At 46.8% G+C, this 16,516-nt stretch overlaps 1 protein-coding gene across 1 annotated transcript; it reads right to left on the bottom strand.

Moving 5' to 3' along the window:
• Nucleotides 1–2,041: 2,041 nt before the first annotated feature.
• Nucleotides 2,042–14,110, bottom strand: PIWIL1 (piwi like RNA-mediated gene silencing 1; the record flags this gene model as incomplete). Its single annotated transcript, XM_084217023.1, has 20 exons — nt 2,042–2,158; nt 2,835–2,982; nt 3,437–3,562; nt 3,794–3,947; nt 4,473–4,543; nt 5,045–5,148; nt 5,250–5,446; nt 5,764–5,840; nt 6,382–6,569; nt 7,024–7,138; nt 7,291–7,408; nt 8,014–8,131; nt 9,025–9,136; nt 9,487–9,684; nt 10,184–10,264; nt 10,904–11,025; nt 12,094–12,308; nt 12,680–12,805; nt 13,091–13,304; nt 14,039–14,110. 20 exons carry the CDS (start codon nt 14,108–14,110, stop codon nt 2,042–2,044), a joined length of 2,673 nt encoding a protein of 890 aa, XP_084073149.1.
• Nucleotides 14,111–16,516: the final 2,406 nt, after the last annotated feature.

Raw genomic sequence — 16,516 nt, 5'->3', positions numbered from 1 at the left:
ACCCTGTACTGGTTTGCCACGCTCACTCAGGGGAACCAGGCAGTGTAAGTTGCTCAGAACCTCACCCCGTTCCAGCCCTCCAGTTCTGGGGTTCCTGGTTCCCTCTTCTAAGCTACTGGGAAAAAACCAACTGCACACCAAAACCCCTTTACTGCCCCAGTTTCTCTTCTGTGGAGGTTCAGTCCTCGTTAAAAGGCATTTTCATTCTGCTGCTGCCAGATTGAGGCTCAAGTCCATCTGCAGTGAAAGGACAAAGTGTGTTACGGCCACAGCCCCACGAGGCTGCACCAGGCCCCAATCAAACCCCAACGGCAACATTGGCATACCACAAAAACCAATCCTACACACCGATGGCAGTCATTGGCTGTTAGTATTTTGTAATTCTTGTCCATTTGTAAATTGTTTTTACTGTTTATACATACTTTTCAGACTGCCTTTCTTTTTGTAATTTACGGAAGGTTTATAAACGAATGATCAAAGCTTCCCCATTGTGTCTTCAGATAACAATGTAAATTACTGTAAAATACTGTGTGCTAGAGTATAACATTTAATTAAAGAAAATAACTGGCCTACATTTGTGGTAAAGTACTGTGTGGGTGTGTGCATGTGTACAATCGTTGTGTATTATATTTTATATAAATAAATAATTTGATATTTTGTAGAGTGCAGTATGTTTCATAAACCCCCTGTGTCAGCTGCTGGTTTCTTGAGTCAGCCTTCTTTCAGAACTGTCCATGGCCGCTGAAGTTCACTGCAGAATAAAGAAAGGCTCCTCTATCTGCAGAAGCTTCCCAGAGGTAAAAAAGGGCTGCAAAGTCACTCCCAGCAATTGTCCCACGTGTGCCCAAAGCCAAGTGCTGAAGTACAAAATAGACCAGGCTCAAACGGGCAAGGATTACAGCAACAACTTTATTTAAATCTCACAAAGAAAAGCAACAAGGTTCACAACAAGGTGGTTAAGAAAGCCAGCACTAATCTGAATTTCTCCACGTGCAGTAGCTCGACTCTGCTACTGCAAAAATCTGAAATCAACCTCCATCCCCACACCTGCTGTTAGTTTCACAAAATGGGCTGCAGAACAGTGACCAATGAAAACCTCAGACATGAACAAACCAGGGCTGCTTCCCATTGCTTGGAACTACAAAACCAAGACCCCCAGCCGGCCAGCGCACTGCTATTCCTCGATGGAAATGCATTTGTCAGGTAAGCGCCTGTGCTGAACAGGAGCAGCCCAGAGCTGAGCTGTCTCCAGCCCTCTCCTCACCAGGCAGTGACCATCACGTTCCCAGACCAGCAGAAGCAGGGCCCCAGACAGTCCCCAGAGCTGCTCCAGCAGCACAGGCCCAGCCCAGGCCCGCCCCTGCTCTGGAGAGGCTCTGCAGCAGCTGAGCCTCAGCCTGGAGCTGCACACAGCAGTCCCCCTGAGCTGAGCAGCCTGACAAAGCCCTCCCTGCCCCTGGCAGCTCCAGGGTTTGGGGATGCTCTGCAAATCCCTCACAGCGACAGCTGCTCAAAACCCTGCCAAGGTTCTGCATCGCTGCGCAGCCTTCAGACAAAGCCCTGGTCACCTCCTCTTAAGGTATGAAACAGCTCAGGAGACAAATCTGACCCTCATTTTAAACAAGGAAAACAAGGAATCAACAGTATTGAAGCATTTTGAAAATCAGAAGGGTAAATACTAGCTGGAAGAGTTGGGATTCTGGTCTGCATAACTCTCTCCCATGCAAGAAGTAATTCTGTGTAAGACTTACCAAAATGTAAATAAGAACAACCAATAAACTTTTGGGAAGAATTTGAGAAAAACTTTAGAAAATAAGTATCAAAAATCATAAAAATTTGTGTAGTTATTCTAGCAAGCAGACACCTGTTCAAAATGCAAATCTCAAGCTTTTCCTTGGTACAACGAAAATAAAATAATTTCCACAACCGCACATATCCTGTGCACGTCTCTTAGGAATAACCAAAACTAAACCAAAAGCCCAGACAATTCTACATTCCCTAGAGAGGAACTGGTCTCTTCTGTTTGGCTGGTAACTCAGCTTCAAAGGTAGTACAGTCTGTCTGAAAGCATCAGGTTTGGTTCTCTGTGAATACTCTGACCCACAAGGAAAGCCAATTTATGAGCATACTGGCAAGGAGCAGGTACTCTGATAATACCCTGCAGAAAGAGGAAAAAAGAAAAAGAAGGCAATTATTTTCAGGTTAATTTAAATAAGCATGCAGTCTCTGCAACAAAGACCCCTGGGCCTCTGGAGTCTGCATACTTGTAAAATTTGTATTTTATGTTGCTTACGGTGATTTGTGAAAATAACTTTACCTATACCCAACACAACAGAAGAACAGATGCAAAAACCCCCAAACTTCCCAACTCCAGTGCCTTCCTGCCACCTCTGACACAGGTTTACATTCAGTGCTGGGCCTTGCAGAAGGTGGGACATGGGCTCAGTCGTGTCTGATATTTGTGGCTGCTGAAGTGCCAAAGCTGAAGCACACCTCAGGCAGAGCTGAGCGTGTGCTGAGCTCGGTGTGCAGCAGAGGCCTCAAGGCAATGCAGCAACACAGTTCCACCTCCATAAAGGAGTAGATACTTCTGCAGGTAAGAAATTATTTCAATTTTGCTTCTGACACAGAATTTGGGAACAATACTCACAACAAGTATATGCTAGGGAAAATACAGATTGCTGTAATGGTCAGAGAGATCAGGTAACTATGAACCATCCAGTCCTCACACTGCTCTAGGTGCCAAGGCATCCTTGCAGGCCTTTTGGAGCTGCAGGGTGTTTCAAGGCCACCTGTTCTCCTCGCTGCAGGCCGTCCCTGCCAGCAGCACTCACCGACCAGTTGTAGTACATGTGGCACAGCTTGTAGGTGAGGCGCTGCACGTGGTCAGGTTTCAGCTGGCTGGTGTCGTAGATCACGTTGTAGTGGGTTGGTGCCACACAGCCATTCTTCACCGTCTGGCTCACCACGAAGAAATCGTACCTGCCACAGGGAAAGCACACCCACCAGCCTGTTACTGAGAGGGCTGTGTGCCTTGGAAAAACACCAGTCCCCAGGTATTTGTCTCATTTTCTTCGAGTCACTTCATGATAATTGAGTGCACCCCAGAAGGATGCCTAGGCTCTGGCCACAAAAACTTCCTCTGTGTCTGAAAGGCCAGGAAACCCGGAGGAACGTGAATAACCTTATTACATGGACCAGGTCTTGAGACCATAACAACCTCAACTATTTGTTCTATCCCATTTTCCCCCTGATAACCACCCTGCACGGCACTTCGTCACTTAGCTTACACTGCTCATTTTCTCCAGCCCCGGAGCCACACAAGTGTGGGAAGTATTTTTACACTTGGTCCTACAGTCCATGTACTGTTGGATATACCTCCTTTCTGCCCAGGCTGCTGGCAGGAGCAGTAAGCGTTGCCCCTGCAGGAACTCACCACTCTGGTCTGGTCACCACTGTGTCAACAACAGTCCCTGGGGGTGGGTTTTTGAGTCCTCCCCCAATCTCTGCAAAGAACCTGGCACCCACTCGTTTCTTCACCACAATCACAGTGAGCCTCGGGCTAAAAGAAAGGAAAAGGGAAATAACAATACTCTCCTAGAAAACTGCACTAGGAGTATTTCAGGAGCAGATTCCCTGGAGTTCCAGGGCATTCATTTCACATGTAACTCTTTACTGATTCAGATTAAATAAGACATTGTTCAAAACGTTAAACAAAGTTGTGCCTCGTTTTGTATCCCAGCATTTATTTCTCTGGCAGTGTAAAGAAGAGGGTTGGTAGAAACAGATTTACCTGTAGTCAGTACCAATACTCTTCAAGCAATCCAGAAATTGAGGCACTTCATAATTAACCAAAGTATTGAGCTGTCCATCTCCAACACCATCACGATACACAAAAATGCGAGAGGGCAAAGACTTATTCCATTTAGACCAGTTCCTCAGAGCAGCTTAAAAAAACAAGAGTAAAAGCCATTAGTTGTAATGACAATTCATTCCAAAACAAAACTCGACTTTTATTCCTAGAAGAACAGCAGTAAATTGGAAAAGTAAGATCCACAATCCTTCAGTAATCTGAAAGGGGTCAGCATCATGCTACACAAACATACCTGCGAAGGAGAGCTCTGGTTTGCCTGTGCACCCACAAAGGACCCAAGGACACACCTGCTCTGCTGGCCTCTCTCATGGCAGGAGCTGCCCTCCTTGAAATCACCCTCCCTTAAAGCATCCTTGGAGGTGCACTGCTCGGTAGTTTTTAATTATTGCAAAGGAATGTGGGAATCAGTGAAAGATTTACACAAGATGCTATTCATTTCCAGCAGTATTTGTAACGGAATGCGTAATCTGTCGTTACCCAAGTGCAGGCTGGTAAAGCCTCCCCTCAGGCCAGCAGGAGGAGGGTTTTGAGAAGTTGAATTGTCAGTTCTTAGATCTGGCTCTACAAGAGCAGAACTCCTTCCCTTCCCTTCCCTTACTTTGTAAGCAGGTTTTGATTCCATCCACAAGTTCTTGCCCACGACTTTGAACAACGCAGCGGGAGAACCACCTGTGAAGAACAAAACGAAAAAGACCTTCAAAGCATTTCCCAGGCTTACTGCAATGAAGTTATTTTTAAAATGCCCATGTCCACTTAGTCTTTACAGGTGTTGTGGGTCAATGCAGCCAAGGAAGAGCTGAGGTTCTATGAGAATATTCACCCTAAATAAAAACACGGTAAAAGTGCCATAGCATAACTTAAAATTCTTCTCAACCAAGAAGAGCCTTTCACACACGTCAACTCAAAAGGGGAAAGACCTTGTCAACCCTGATGCTCTCTATTCATCCCAGCCATGTCTCCACCACCTGACCCTCTCTCAAGCAGTGTGGGACAAGGCCACTCCTTCTAGGGATGCAGTGGGAAAAATTCACAATAATTTCACATTAACCATTACAGCAAACCAATTTTGAATTTTCCTGATGGACCACCCCACTGCAGCTGTTTTTCAGTCAAAGGAAAGGGATTTTTCACTGGTTTGGGGGTTTTTTACCTGTGGCAGCCTGCTCTTACCGCGTGACTGACTGATTCAGGCTGGCGACAAAGCCCGCGATGGACTGCTTCCCAGAGACGGTGTCATGGTAACAATCAATGCCCACAATCATCACCTGCTTCAGCTGCAAGGCAACCACACACAGCACAGACCGTGGTGCGTACAGGGCTTGCTTGTAAGTAAAGCCTCATAAAGAGCAGTTACCATTGATAAGAAAATACTCACGGGGATCTCAACACTCCAGAGCTCTCCACCCATTTTACAGTTCATTTGCAAGGCAATTTTTGTTGCTACCGTCATGATAGTCTGCGGTTTGCTCAAAGTGCGAGCCAGCACACACTGGCTGGGGATGGGACAGTCTGTGCACAGGTATTTCTTGATGGCATCATATTTATCCTTTCGGGAGCTAGACAAGATACAAACTACCTTTGAAGAAAAAAGAATCTTTGTAAGAAGCTGCAGTCTCAGAGCTATACAGCATTTACACAGTTCTTTTGGAAAAAATCTTATGCTCAAGAGAAATATTCTAATGTTTACAGTGAAAGAAAAAACTGCAAAGTGTCAGTGTCTGTACTTCAGAACCAAAGGCTCTTAGCCAGAAGGATACCCATGGTCAGTGTTAGGTTAGCACAGGAGGATGAGCAGGTACATAGTGGACTCTCAGGGGCCTGAAGTTGCAGTTGTGAGAGCAAATCCCACTAAACACCAGTTACAGATTTGAAATTATGGATTTAAATACATACTATGTTTATGTCAGAGGTAACCCTTTGCTGTAAAACCCTTAAATATGCTTCTGTTCTATCATCTACTTCAATCCTGAAAAGAAAGAGAGAAAATGCTTACAGAAAAAGAACAGCTAACAGCTATTGAAACTTCAGCAACAGCATAAAAGCTCACTTCGCATCAATAGTGTATGAAATGTCACATTTACAGCTATTAACAAACCATTTTCACACATCTGAAGATTAAAAGGAATCACCTCCAAACTTAGGCTTCGAAACACAATGAAATTCAAAATTAAAAGCAAGTATGGGTACTCAAGGGAGGATATTTGCAAGGAGAACAGATCAGAATCAGAATACATCCTAAGTCAGCAGAAAATACTCCTTAGAGAAGGGCTTGCTCAATGACTGTCTGTCTGATACTTCTTAGTTTTGGCATATGAAAAGCTCTCAGAAATAAAAGTATGAGTAAGAAAAGTCAATCACAAGCGAAAAGAGAACAATCTGCACACTGAAAGCAACTCTGCTTTATAAAAAACCCCCCAGACATCGGCTGTGTGACACACTACACCCTCCCCTCACAGAACAGCCCAACACGGTGACGGTTTTCCCCTCAGCTTAGTGAGGACACTCACATGCTTGGCCTGTTCATGTGGATGCCCATGGAGGGGGTGACCTTGAAGAGGCTCTGCAGCAGGGTGTTGGCCACGTCGTAGTTGCGGCGCGTGTAGATGAGCAGCCAGCTGTCCATGGGCATGGAGCGGATCAGGGGCACGCCGCGCGTCTCCTTGGTCCAGTCAGCAAACTGAGGGTTGTAATCGAACTGCAGAGCAAACAGCTCGTGTCTGACAACAGCCTCTGACTGAATGCACATCTCCACTGCTCAATGGCTCATCCTACCTGTGCCTGAGCACACACTGCCTGTGTTCTAGCTACCGAACTGAAATCCTTAGTGGCTTCTCACTGCAGAGCCTTGGTAGCTCTTCAATAGATGGAAACTAACGGGAAACATCTCTGCTCTCCTGGACTGTGCACCTGACCAGAAGGACTGTTCTGCAAGGACAGCCCTATTGTGATGGAGTGCCTTCAAGGGTTTCTAACCGCACCTTGGGAACAACTAAAGAAATTTGAAAATCTCCTGCTTGGACAAAGACTTGTGTATAACATTCTCCCTCTCTATCCTTCAATTATAAACCAAAAAGTACTGTTTCCTTCCTTAAGAACTTGTTTCATCAGTGAGACACCCAGAAGATTTTAGAAGTTGATTTATTATTTACCATGGCTCCTGATTGAAAGATCTTTTCTCCTTGAACAATTCTTCCTGTAAAGGACACTGATTTATTATCAAAGCTTAAACCCCAGTTTCGGAGCTCCTTCTGAACATTGTCATCTCTGTTTAAAAACAAGATTTGAATTAAAAACGTGAGAAATTTGTTCCTGCTGACTTTTTCAAAACTAGTAAGATTTCAGAAGTTTCACTGCAAGAAGTTTGTTATACGCATCTTTCATGAGACAGAAACAGAGAGGACACTAGGGTGCCATACTTTTGGATGTAGTTCAGAAGCCTGCCAAGCTCGCGCTGCCTCTGCTCAGGCGGCAGCCGTGTGTGGATGGCCAAGTCTTTCATCATATTGAAATCGTTGCGCATCTTGTCAGTCAGTCCTGCCAACAACAAAGCCTTTTCTGAGTCCAAGTTAAGATGAAGGACTGTAAAAATTAAACTTGCAGCTCGTGCAGATTAGTGCTACATGCCCTGCAGACACAGAGAGTGGTGGCAGTAGTAACCAAAGTTTTCAGTTGCTTCCTGTACATACATCCCCACTGACATGAAAAAAAATCCTGGATTTTTGCACTTGAGAGGAAACCACACAAAGCATTGCAGCTCTTCAGTTCTGTTTTCAATTTAAAACAGTGCTGAGATGTTCAGGTAGTGCTAATGAAAAACCTGTATTTATGTATCTTAAAAAATTATCATCAATTTCTAGTAAACTGCTCTTTTTCAACAGAAGTTCTACCACCAAAACTCTACAAGTTATCAGAGTGCTGATGTCGAACACCATAGCTAAACACTATGCAACAACAAACCCCCTCAAGCTTTCCAGTCCCATTTAAATATCCAATCTTTTAGCTACAAAATGCGTTCCTAAACTCACATTTATACAAACAAAACAGTTTCCCTGAACTCTGCAGAAAGCTGCTGTCAGAATACCTCTTTCAGTAGGCATTATGGTTTGACAGATGCTTTGATATGGAAACTGCTATAGTACCTGTTAGGGAGCACAGCTCTGGAATCAGAGCCACAGATCCTTGTATGTTCCCTCTCTTCCTCTTCATCTGACTGATCAGGACAGGCTGCATCCAATCACTAATTTCTATGTTATATTGCTGTATCAGAAATATAGACTGCATGTTAATTTACTCATAACAAACAAGTTACTCATAACAAACGTTATTATTTTTTCGTAATAATGCTCACTTTAGAAAACAAGTAACAAAACAACCCAAAAGCAACTAGTAACCTTTCAATTAGCACATCTCAGAAGAACTGGCTTTGCCAGAAAAGGCAAAGCAGGGAAGCACTATTCTCTCAACTGATGCCATCTAACTACTGATGTGTAAGAGACAACAGAAACAAAGCCTGTGCCTTGCTTGAGGCATTATCATCTGGGGTATCTAACTCAATACTGGGATGCTCCTTCCACTTCAGCAATGGACAAAGTTCCTGCCCTACTGAGCAACTTAATTTAAGAAATCACAAGAATCAAACAAGACTGCCAAGTGAAGTTTCTGAAATTGAACCTTCCCATAACCTTAAGCTCCACCCTGTTTCTGCTGAAGCTGGTATGCATGAAGACCTGACAGCTACAGTGGGAGGCCTCGGTGGTCCAGCTGTGACAGACACACTGAATGCAGAGGCGCTCTGGCTTTCCCAACCTCAGTTCTGCACGCCGTGGCAATTTATCTTTGTTCCTTCCACATTACGTGTCCATGCTCCCACCTTTCCAAAGCTTCCCTTCTGAGTTTTCCCAAGAGCTCCTTGCTCATCCATGCAGCCCTCCTGGCCCTTCTGCCTGACCAACTACTCCCTGGGATGGACTACTCTCACCAAACCATGCCGTGCAGGTTAGTTACTGATCTCAGATTGCACAGTGTCTTTTAAGCAAAATTCTGTTAAATTGAAGTACTGTGAATTAGAAACCCATGCATCCTAAGTAAACCTGTAACAATGACTGAACATTCCAAGTTAAAGCATAAAACACACAGTTAAATTTTCATACCTTTTTGTAGTACTCCACAAAGCTCATCTCAGAACCATCTGATTTTCTAAAGGTACTCTTTGGATTGTTATCCCAGTCGATGTCATCAATTCTGTATGTTCTGTTATTGTACCTACATAAACATTTCATCACTTTTTGTTTAAATCTTAACTCAAATAGAGAAGAAATACACTGGGATGACAAAGTTAGTGTCAGTACTCATGCAAGCTGGAAGTTTTGCTCCTTTCAGGAGTAATAACTTCAAGTTTTCAACTGTAATAGGCTCTCAATTCTAGCACAAGCTAAACTGTAATAAAATCAAAGAAAACCATGTGTACTTCCTGCTTTTGCACATGCTGTCACCTTTATCAGTTTGCTAGCTTGACAATGAAAGCATTTTCTGGCTTTCTGGCTTGCTTTATTGCCTACTTCAGGACATGGAGCATGAAGAGCTCGCCAAGACAAGAGTCCAAGAAGACTTACTTTGTGAGAACAATTAAACCAATCAGCTCTTTAGCACAGGCGTCTCTAAATCTCTCCTCTCCAACCTGGGAGTGAAGGCTGTGCATAGTATCCAGCACTGTCTCCCCACGGAGAACCTTATGGCTCACGTCTGCACACAGCATGATGTTCTCCTCATACTGCAGGATGGAACTTGTGAAGCCCAGCCACACCATCAGCCTGGCAAAAGAGAACACACAAAATCCTAGTGTGCTTTAGAGCATCTTTATTCTGACTCCTTATTCCTGCCCACTTTCACAGACACCAGAGAGCAGTGATGGCATAATGAAGCCATCATCCAAATATAAACAAGCTCTTGAAGGTTAACAAAATCGAAACTATTTTACAGGTAGCTATCTTTAGTCAGCTAAGAAATCCATTTCATGCTGTTAAGTATCTCACAAAGTGTGTAGGTATTCAGGAGACTTTAGAACAAAAAGACCAGGGTTTATCCAGCAGGACACCGCCCAGTTCCTTCCATCAGCCAGGCTGTACAGGTGAGATTAAAGGCAGGGAGTGCAGCACAGCCACATGATGGGCCCCCAGGCAAACTCAGGCCTACCAACTTGTACAGCAGGCCCAGGGCAGGCAGGAGCACCAGGCACAGGGACAAGGACAGCCCTGACAGCAGCAACCCCTGCCCCTGCACCCCTCTGAAAACCAAAGGGTTCTGCCTAACCTGTGGTTAGGGATGCTGACTGGATCACTGGGGTTGTAATAATTACGTCCAATCTGCTGCAAATTCAGCATCTTCAAAAGCCTAAAAATAGAAAAATGGATGTCCTTGAGCATTATTACTGTTATCATCATCACCATCATCACAGCATGCATGGCCCAATCCCTATGCACAAACTCATTGTTCAACTGACTATGTAAAATATGAATTTCTCATTAAACTCAATTTATAAAGGTCATGGACACTTATTTATAAAGGTCATGGACACTTATTAACAATAATCAGGTGAGAAGCTCAGGTCCGACTGCTGCCTTCAGCTGGTTGGTAGCCAGCCTCACCTGAGGCTACGTCTCAGGTGAACCATGCAGACCAGGTACCAAGGTTAAGAGGAAAGACTAGAGCCACAAAGGAGGAAATTTCCAGTTCAATGTCCTTCTCTGTTATTTGCTTTAAGAGGCAAACCCACACACACAAAGGAGGGTAGGGTGCTGTAACTGCCTACAACAGCATGAACTCCTTTCACAGTAACACGGCCCAGAAATACACACAAGTGCACTTTACAATATTGCCAGATGTGGTTGGCCCACAGTAACAGTAGCCAGAAAGGCTTTAAAATTTACATTTATAATACTTATTTGTTGTAGCCTATTACTAGAAGTGGAAAACCTCACTTCAGATATTTTTAGAGTAACTTCTTATAAAGACATAACTTGTACAGCAAACCTTCTAAAAATGATGTTGTAAAACTGCAGACAAGTAGGTGAAGTGGGTGGCAACTCATTAGTGAGTGTGACTGTTATCTTCACATCCTCCCCATTTCGAGTCCTACTGAACAGTTCAGTAACCTGAGAAAGTGAAATGAGGTTAACAAAACCAGAGCAAACAGTGCTGGCTCTGCATTTTGCTCTAGTAATATTGAACTGGACTTAGCCATTTTTATTCCAAGCAATAATTCAAGACTAACTGAAATGCGGATTCCATCTCCCACTAGGACTGTGAACTACAACCTGCAAGACTCTGCTCATCAGGGTGAAGACAACTCGGGGGTAGAATGGGGCTCTCCCCAGAACAGCTGAACTCGAGATGAAGGCAGGGACATCACTTACCTATTACCATGATAGGAAAACGACTCAGCTTGAGGAAATAAACTAACATATTGCCAACTAACATATATTTAATTACTGATTCAGATACTGGGAAGCAAAAAGACAAAGATTAGCATACACAGTAAAAACTTCTTCCCCTCTCCCTTTTCCAAACTCAGCTTCACTCCGTACTCCTCTGGCGCCTCTGTGAACAGCACTGCCTACACCCAGTCCCTGCAGTGAAGCAAGGAGTGGCACAAGGCACAGAGGGCAGGGATTGCCACAAGTATAGAGGTGTTTTCCCCCTGGTGCTCCTTTATTCTCAGATTTTTCTTTGCTCTGCAATTTTCCCCTGCTTTTTAAATACACAGAGGTGCAAACAACTTTGCTGATGGGCTCAGCTTTAGCCTGTGATGGCTCCATTCTGAATCTGGCTGGCAATGACTGCGCAACACAGGGCTGACTCTGACCCCTCAAGCTACCAAAACCTTGCCACATAAGCCAACTCATCCACCCTTTCAATTATGTGGGGTGTTAAAATACAGAAGATATAAAAAGATGTAAGTACAAAGGAAACAAACAGAGAAGCACTGTCAGTACTATCACTTCTGTGCAGAGAATGATTCTAGCCCGCAGAAGTTAACCATTAGAACCAGAAGTTTATTACCAAATTTCTCTACACAAACAAATTAGCTTATACTGATGCATTGAATCCAGCTAAACCCTGCTGGTGGGACATCAATTCCCTAACTAATTCACCTAGCTAGTGAGAAACAAGAACAAACTGCAAGTCACGATAAAAAATCCGATAGCATTCTCGTATCATACCTTGTTCTCGAGTTTCTTCGGCAGGAACAATATGGACCCATCAAAGGCGTGGGTCTTCCCGATGGTCTCCTCGTGCTGGAAGAGCAGGGCCGAGCGCAGGCGCCGCGCCTCCATCTCGGGGCTGTAGCCAACGTGGTACTGGTACAGCGCCCACTGCGGGCGCGACGTCAGCCGGAAGTGGTTGGTGGTCAGCTTGATCATTTTTCCTGAAAAACCTGAAATGAGAGCCAACGTGGTAACAGTCACAAAATGTTACCACTTCACAGGCATTCAACAGCTGAGACAGTTCTTTAGGCTATGGCAGGCAGACAAAGATTAGGGGTCAGCGGTGTTCCTCCTCTGCTCTAACCCCATGAGCTACGGCTCGCTGTTATCAGACACTCATCCGCCCTCTGGAGCTTTCTGTACAGCCTTCAGCTGCCAGGACAATGCTCCTCTTCAGGTACCAGCAACAACTTCTTATCTTTTTCTAATACACTCTGAAGATTTTTTTTTACTTAGCTCTTTAGAAGAAACTAAGAGCAGAAATAAAGGAAACTCCTCCATTTCAAATTGCTTACATGTCTGGAGTCTAATTTAAACATACCAGTTTTGGATTCTTGAACGTGCACCATGGCTTGCCGAGTGTTTACCCCAAGGTCATGGAAATCTCTGCGACGTCCACCCCTATCTCTTAAAGACAAATCCTGGAGTCCTGAGGAAACCTGTAAGCCTATTGTTTAAAATTTGAGAATCACAATCAAGTAATAAATAACACACATACTATCACATATTAACAAATAAAAATATATAATGCAATTAAATCTTGAAAGGCGCTAAGACAAATTTAAGAGTAATCACAAAATGTTACATTTCAGCTTTTGCTATGTAGCAAACACCTTCCAAATCTCAGTAACAAATCTCATTTTGAAAAGAAAGAAAAGACAAATACAGTCTAAAGGATGCCTTAATTGTATTCTCTCCAAAACAGGACACTGGATTTCCCAGCCCTTCTGACCTTCTGGCCTTCTCTCCTGCAGGGGGTTCTCACAGCCACGAAGGTGTCCATGGCCCCCGGGCTCTTCCAACTGTCCTGGAGGAACATGGAGCTGCTGGAGCTGCTGGAACTGCTGCGGGTGCTGCAGATGCTGCTGTGCCTGCTGCGGGTGCTGCGGCTGCTGCTGCGGGTGCCGCCGGCCGCGCAGAGGGCCGGGCACGCCCTGCTGGACCTGCCACTGCGGGGAACAAACAGCCACTGCAACAGGGCGCTCCCTGAGAGAGAGCCCACACACCCAGGGCACGGGGGATGCACGTCCTAACCCTGTCATGTACAGAGTGCTCACTGAGAGAGAGCCCACACATCCCAGGGCACGGGGGATGCACGTCCTAACCCTGTTACGTGCATTTATGTTATGCACATTTAAACCCTTTGTGTCCTATACTAGGTACCAGAGTTACTACTCTATGCCTGAAACTCAAAATTACTGGAGTGTGGTAGCAGAGTTACTATTCTACACCTGAAACTCAAAATTACTGGAGTGAGGAAACTTCTAAAGTTATTATTCATTTAACTAATAGCTAATGCAAATCTCCTCTTTCCAAGCTCTAACTAAAATGTATGGACTTCTCATTTTCTACAGTCCCTCTGATACCTCAAGTAACTGACTAGCTATTCTATAAAAATGTCTTTTTTAATTTTAGTGGCTAGTGAATAAGTTACATTAAAAAGTGCCATGGCTGGAATAGCAACCTTAAGCCACGAGCAATCCCACAGTTCAGAGTTTCATGTTACTGGAAACTTAATAAAATGTCCTTAATAAAACAGAGCTAGATTAACTGTACACCCAGCAGAATATAAGCATACACACATAAGACATAGAACACATCTGCCTGATATTGAAATAAGAAGTAGGTGAGGTATGAATCTCAAATCCTGGTGAAGAAAGAAAGAAGAAAAGCAACTCACAGGTGCATCTCCTACTGCAGGGGGAGGTGTCTGTCTGGGAGGTCTTCCTCTGGCTCTAGCTCTTCCAGTCATCTTCTGAAACAAGCAACCTACAGCATTAGTGTTCTACCTTCTCCTTCCCACCCTTATCCCAATAAATACTATGACCAGCCTAGAGCATCTGCCCCGCTTTAATCTCAACTGGCTCAGCAGAACACACCCATCCCTGCAGAATTCAGTGCTTGGGGATCTCGACACTGACAGAGCCATTGGGGAGCGTGGGCAAGGCCCTTCAGTCAGGGACGGGCATAGGCCGCCTCCAAGCTGAAGCGGTGAGTCAGTCAGACCTGCGGCCTCAGCCCAGGTACCCCAGGGCCCTCGGACGTTCCTCCCAGGTTTCCCCGGAGGCTCGGCTCAGGCCGGTTCGCCACCTTAGCCCAGGGGCAGAGCTCCCTTCTCCAGAGCCCGTGCCGGCGCTGCGGCCTGCTCGGTCCCGCCCGGCCCTGCCCATCCCCTGCCCTCACAGCCCCGGCCCCAGTCCCGGGCCCGGGCCGCCTCGAGCCTGTGGGGCCAAAACCCCCACCAGAGCCGCACCAGGCCGCGGCCTTACCCCCGCCTGCCCTCGGGCCGCACGGGGACACTGCTCCTAGCCGCCCGCAGACAGCAAGCCGCCCTCCCCGAGCGCCCGCACGGTTCTGTCCCCGCTGGAGCCGCCGCCGCCGCCGCAGGCCCGGCCCGGAACAAACCCCGGGACAGCCCCGTCCCCGCCGCGCCCTCAGCACCGAGCCCGCCCGGCACGCGACAGCGGGGCAAGGCGGGAAGGCGCCCGCTGCGCCGATTGGCTGCCGAGCGCTGCCGGAGCGAGCCGAAGGGAGCCGAAGGGAGCCGAAGCGCCGTGCCTGCCCTGCCCTCACGGCGCCGCCCCTTGCGGCCATGCCCGCGGGGATGGCGGGGATCTAACCCGGGATAGCGGGAATGCACCAGAATAACGGGGATCTAACCCGGGATGGCGGGAATGCACCAGAATAACGGGGATCTAACCCGGGATGGCGGGAATGCACCAGAATAACGGGGATCTAACCGGGATAACGGGGATCTAACCCGGGATGGCGGGGATCTAACCCGAGATGGCGGGGCTCTAACCCGGGACAGGGGGGTATACACGCCGGGACGGCAGGGTATACACCCCGGGATAGCGGGGCTCTAACCCGGGACAGGGGGGTATACACCCCGGGATAGCGGGGATCTAACCCGGGACAGCAGGGTATACACCCCGGGATAGCGGGGATCCGCTAGCAACCTACAGCATTAGTGTTCTATCTTCTCCTTCCCACCCTTACCGCAATAAATATCCAAGCCGGGACAGTGGGGATCCAAGCCGGGGCTGGCGCGGCTGCCCCGGCCCGGGGCGCTGTCCCCGCTGCGGGCGGGCTCCGGCTGTCCCGGGCACGGTGAGCACGGTGAGCACGGTGAGCACGGTGAGCACGGTCCCGCTAGCAGTGATTTCCCCCTGTCCCGCCAGGAAGGTGAATTTCGGCTCGCCAGGAGCTGCAGCAGTCCCGGGCAGTGCCGGGCAGTCCCGGGCACGGGGAGCACGGTGAGCACGGTGAGCACGGTCCCGCTAGCAGTGATTTCCCCCTGTCCCGCCGGGAAGGTGAATTTCGGCTCCAGCTCCTTTGCCAGGAGGTGGAGCAGTCCAACAAGAAATGGAACTCGGCTGTCCAGCGAAGGGAGGCTGTCTCGGCGCTCTGGGAGCCAAGGCTGCGCGGCTCACACGCTCCAGCAGCTCCCCGGTGACCTGCCATCAGCCCCGAGTTTATTTATGTTGGTTAGCATCTGCATTTACCAAATTAATGTATTTTGGGAAATTTCAAATCGATCGGATGCCGTACATGGAAACGTGTTGGTACATTTAAAGTATTTTAGAGTGCTTCCAATTAATGCACACAACACACGTGTGTTTAATGCTCTCTATCCCACAGCAGTAAAATAAATATCAGTCCTTAGAAATTGTGACTTCTTAACTGACTAATCAGTTGACACGGAGCTATGAAACAATGAAACACAAGCCTTACCATATGAGCTCTTAAAACATGTTTTTTCTTTGACTATATTAAATGGCTTTATTAACTGATAGATAAAAATCAACATCACCTGTTCCTCGCTGCCAGGGTGGCACAGACCCCGTGGCAGTGGAGCTGAGCGTGGTGCAGGCTGTCACCAGGAGGGATGTGGCACAGCCTGCTGCAGCACCAGCGGCTCAAACCCCGTGAGTGATCCTCCTGCCCAGGGGGACATTCAGCAACCACACAGAGGGAAAAGTTCCTTTTTCTGAGTGCTGAGGCTGACCCAGTTGCCGCGGCTGTGACAGAGAACCGTAACTTGTATTTTGGGCTTCACAACAGAGCCAGAAAACCTTAGACTTGGGGGGAAGCAGTCTGAAGTGGGAATGAACTCCCCAGCAAGCCTTTCCATGCAAAGCAGGATGTGTAGATGGCA

This window comes from Fringilla coelebs (genome assembly GCF_963513975.1).
Source record: "Fringilla coelebs genome assembly, chromosome: 17".
NCBI lineage: Eukaryota > Metazoa > Chordata > Aves > Passeriformes > Fringillidae > Fringilla > Fringilla coelebs.
Note: the sequence above shows the minus strand (reverse complement) of the source record. Positions and strands in the feature narration are given on the sequence as shown.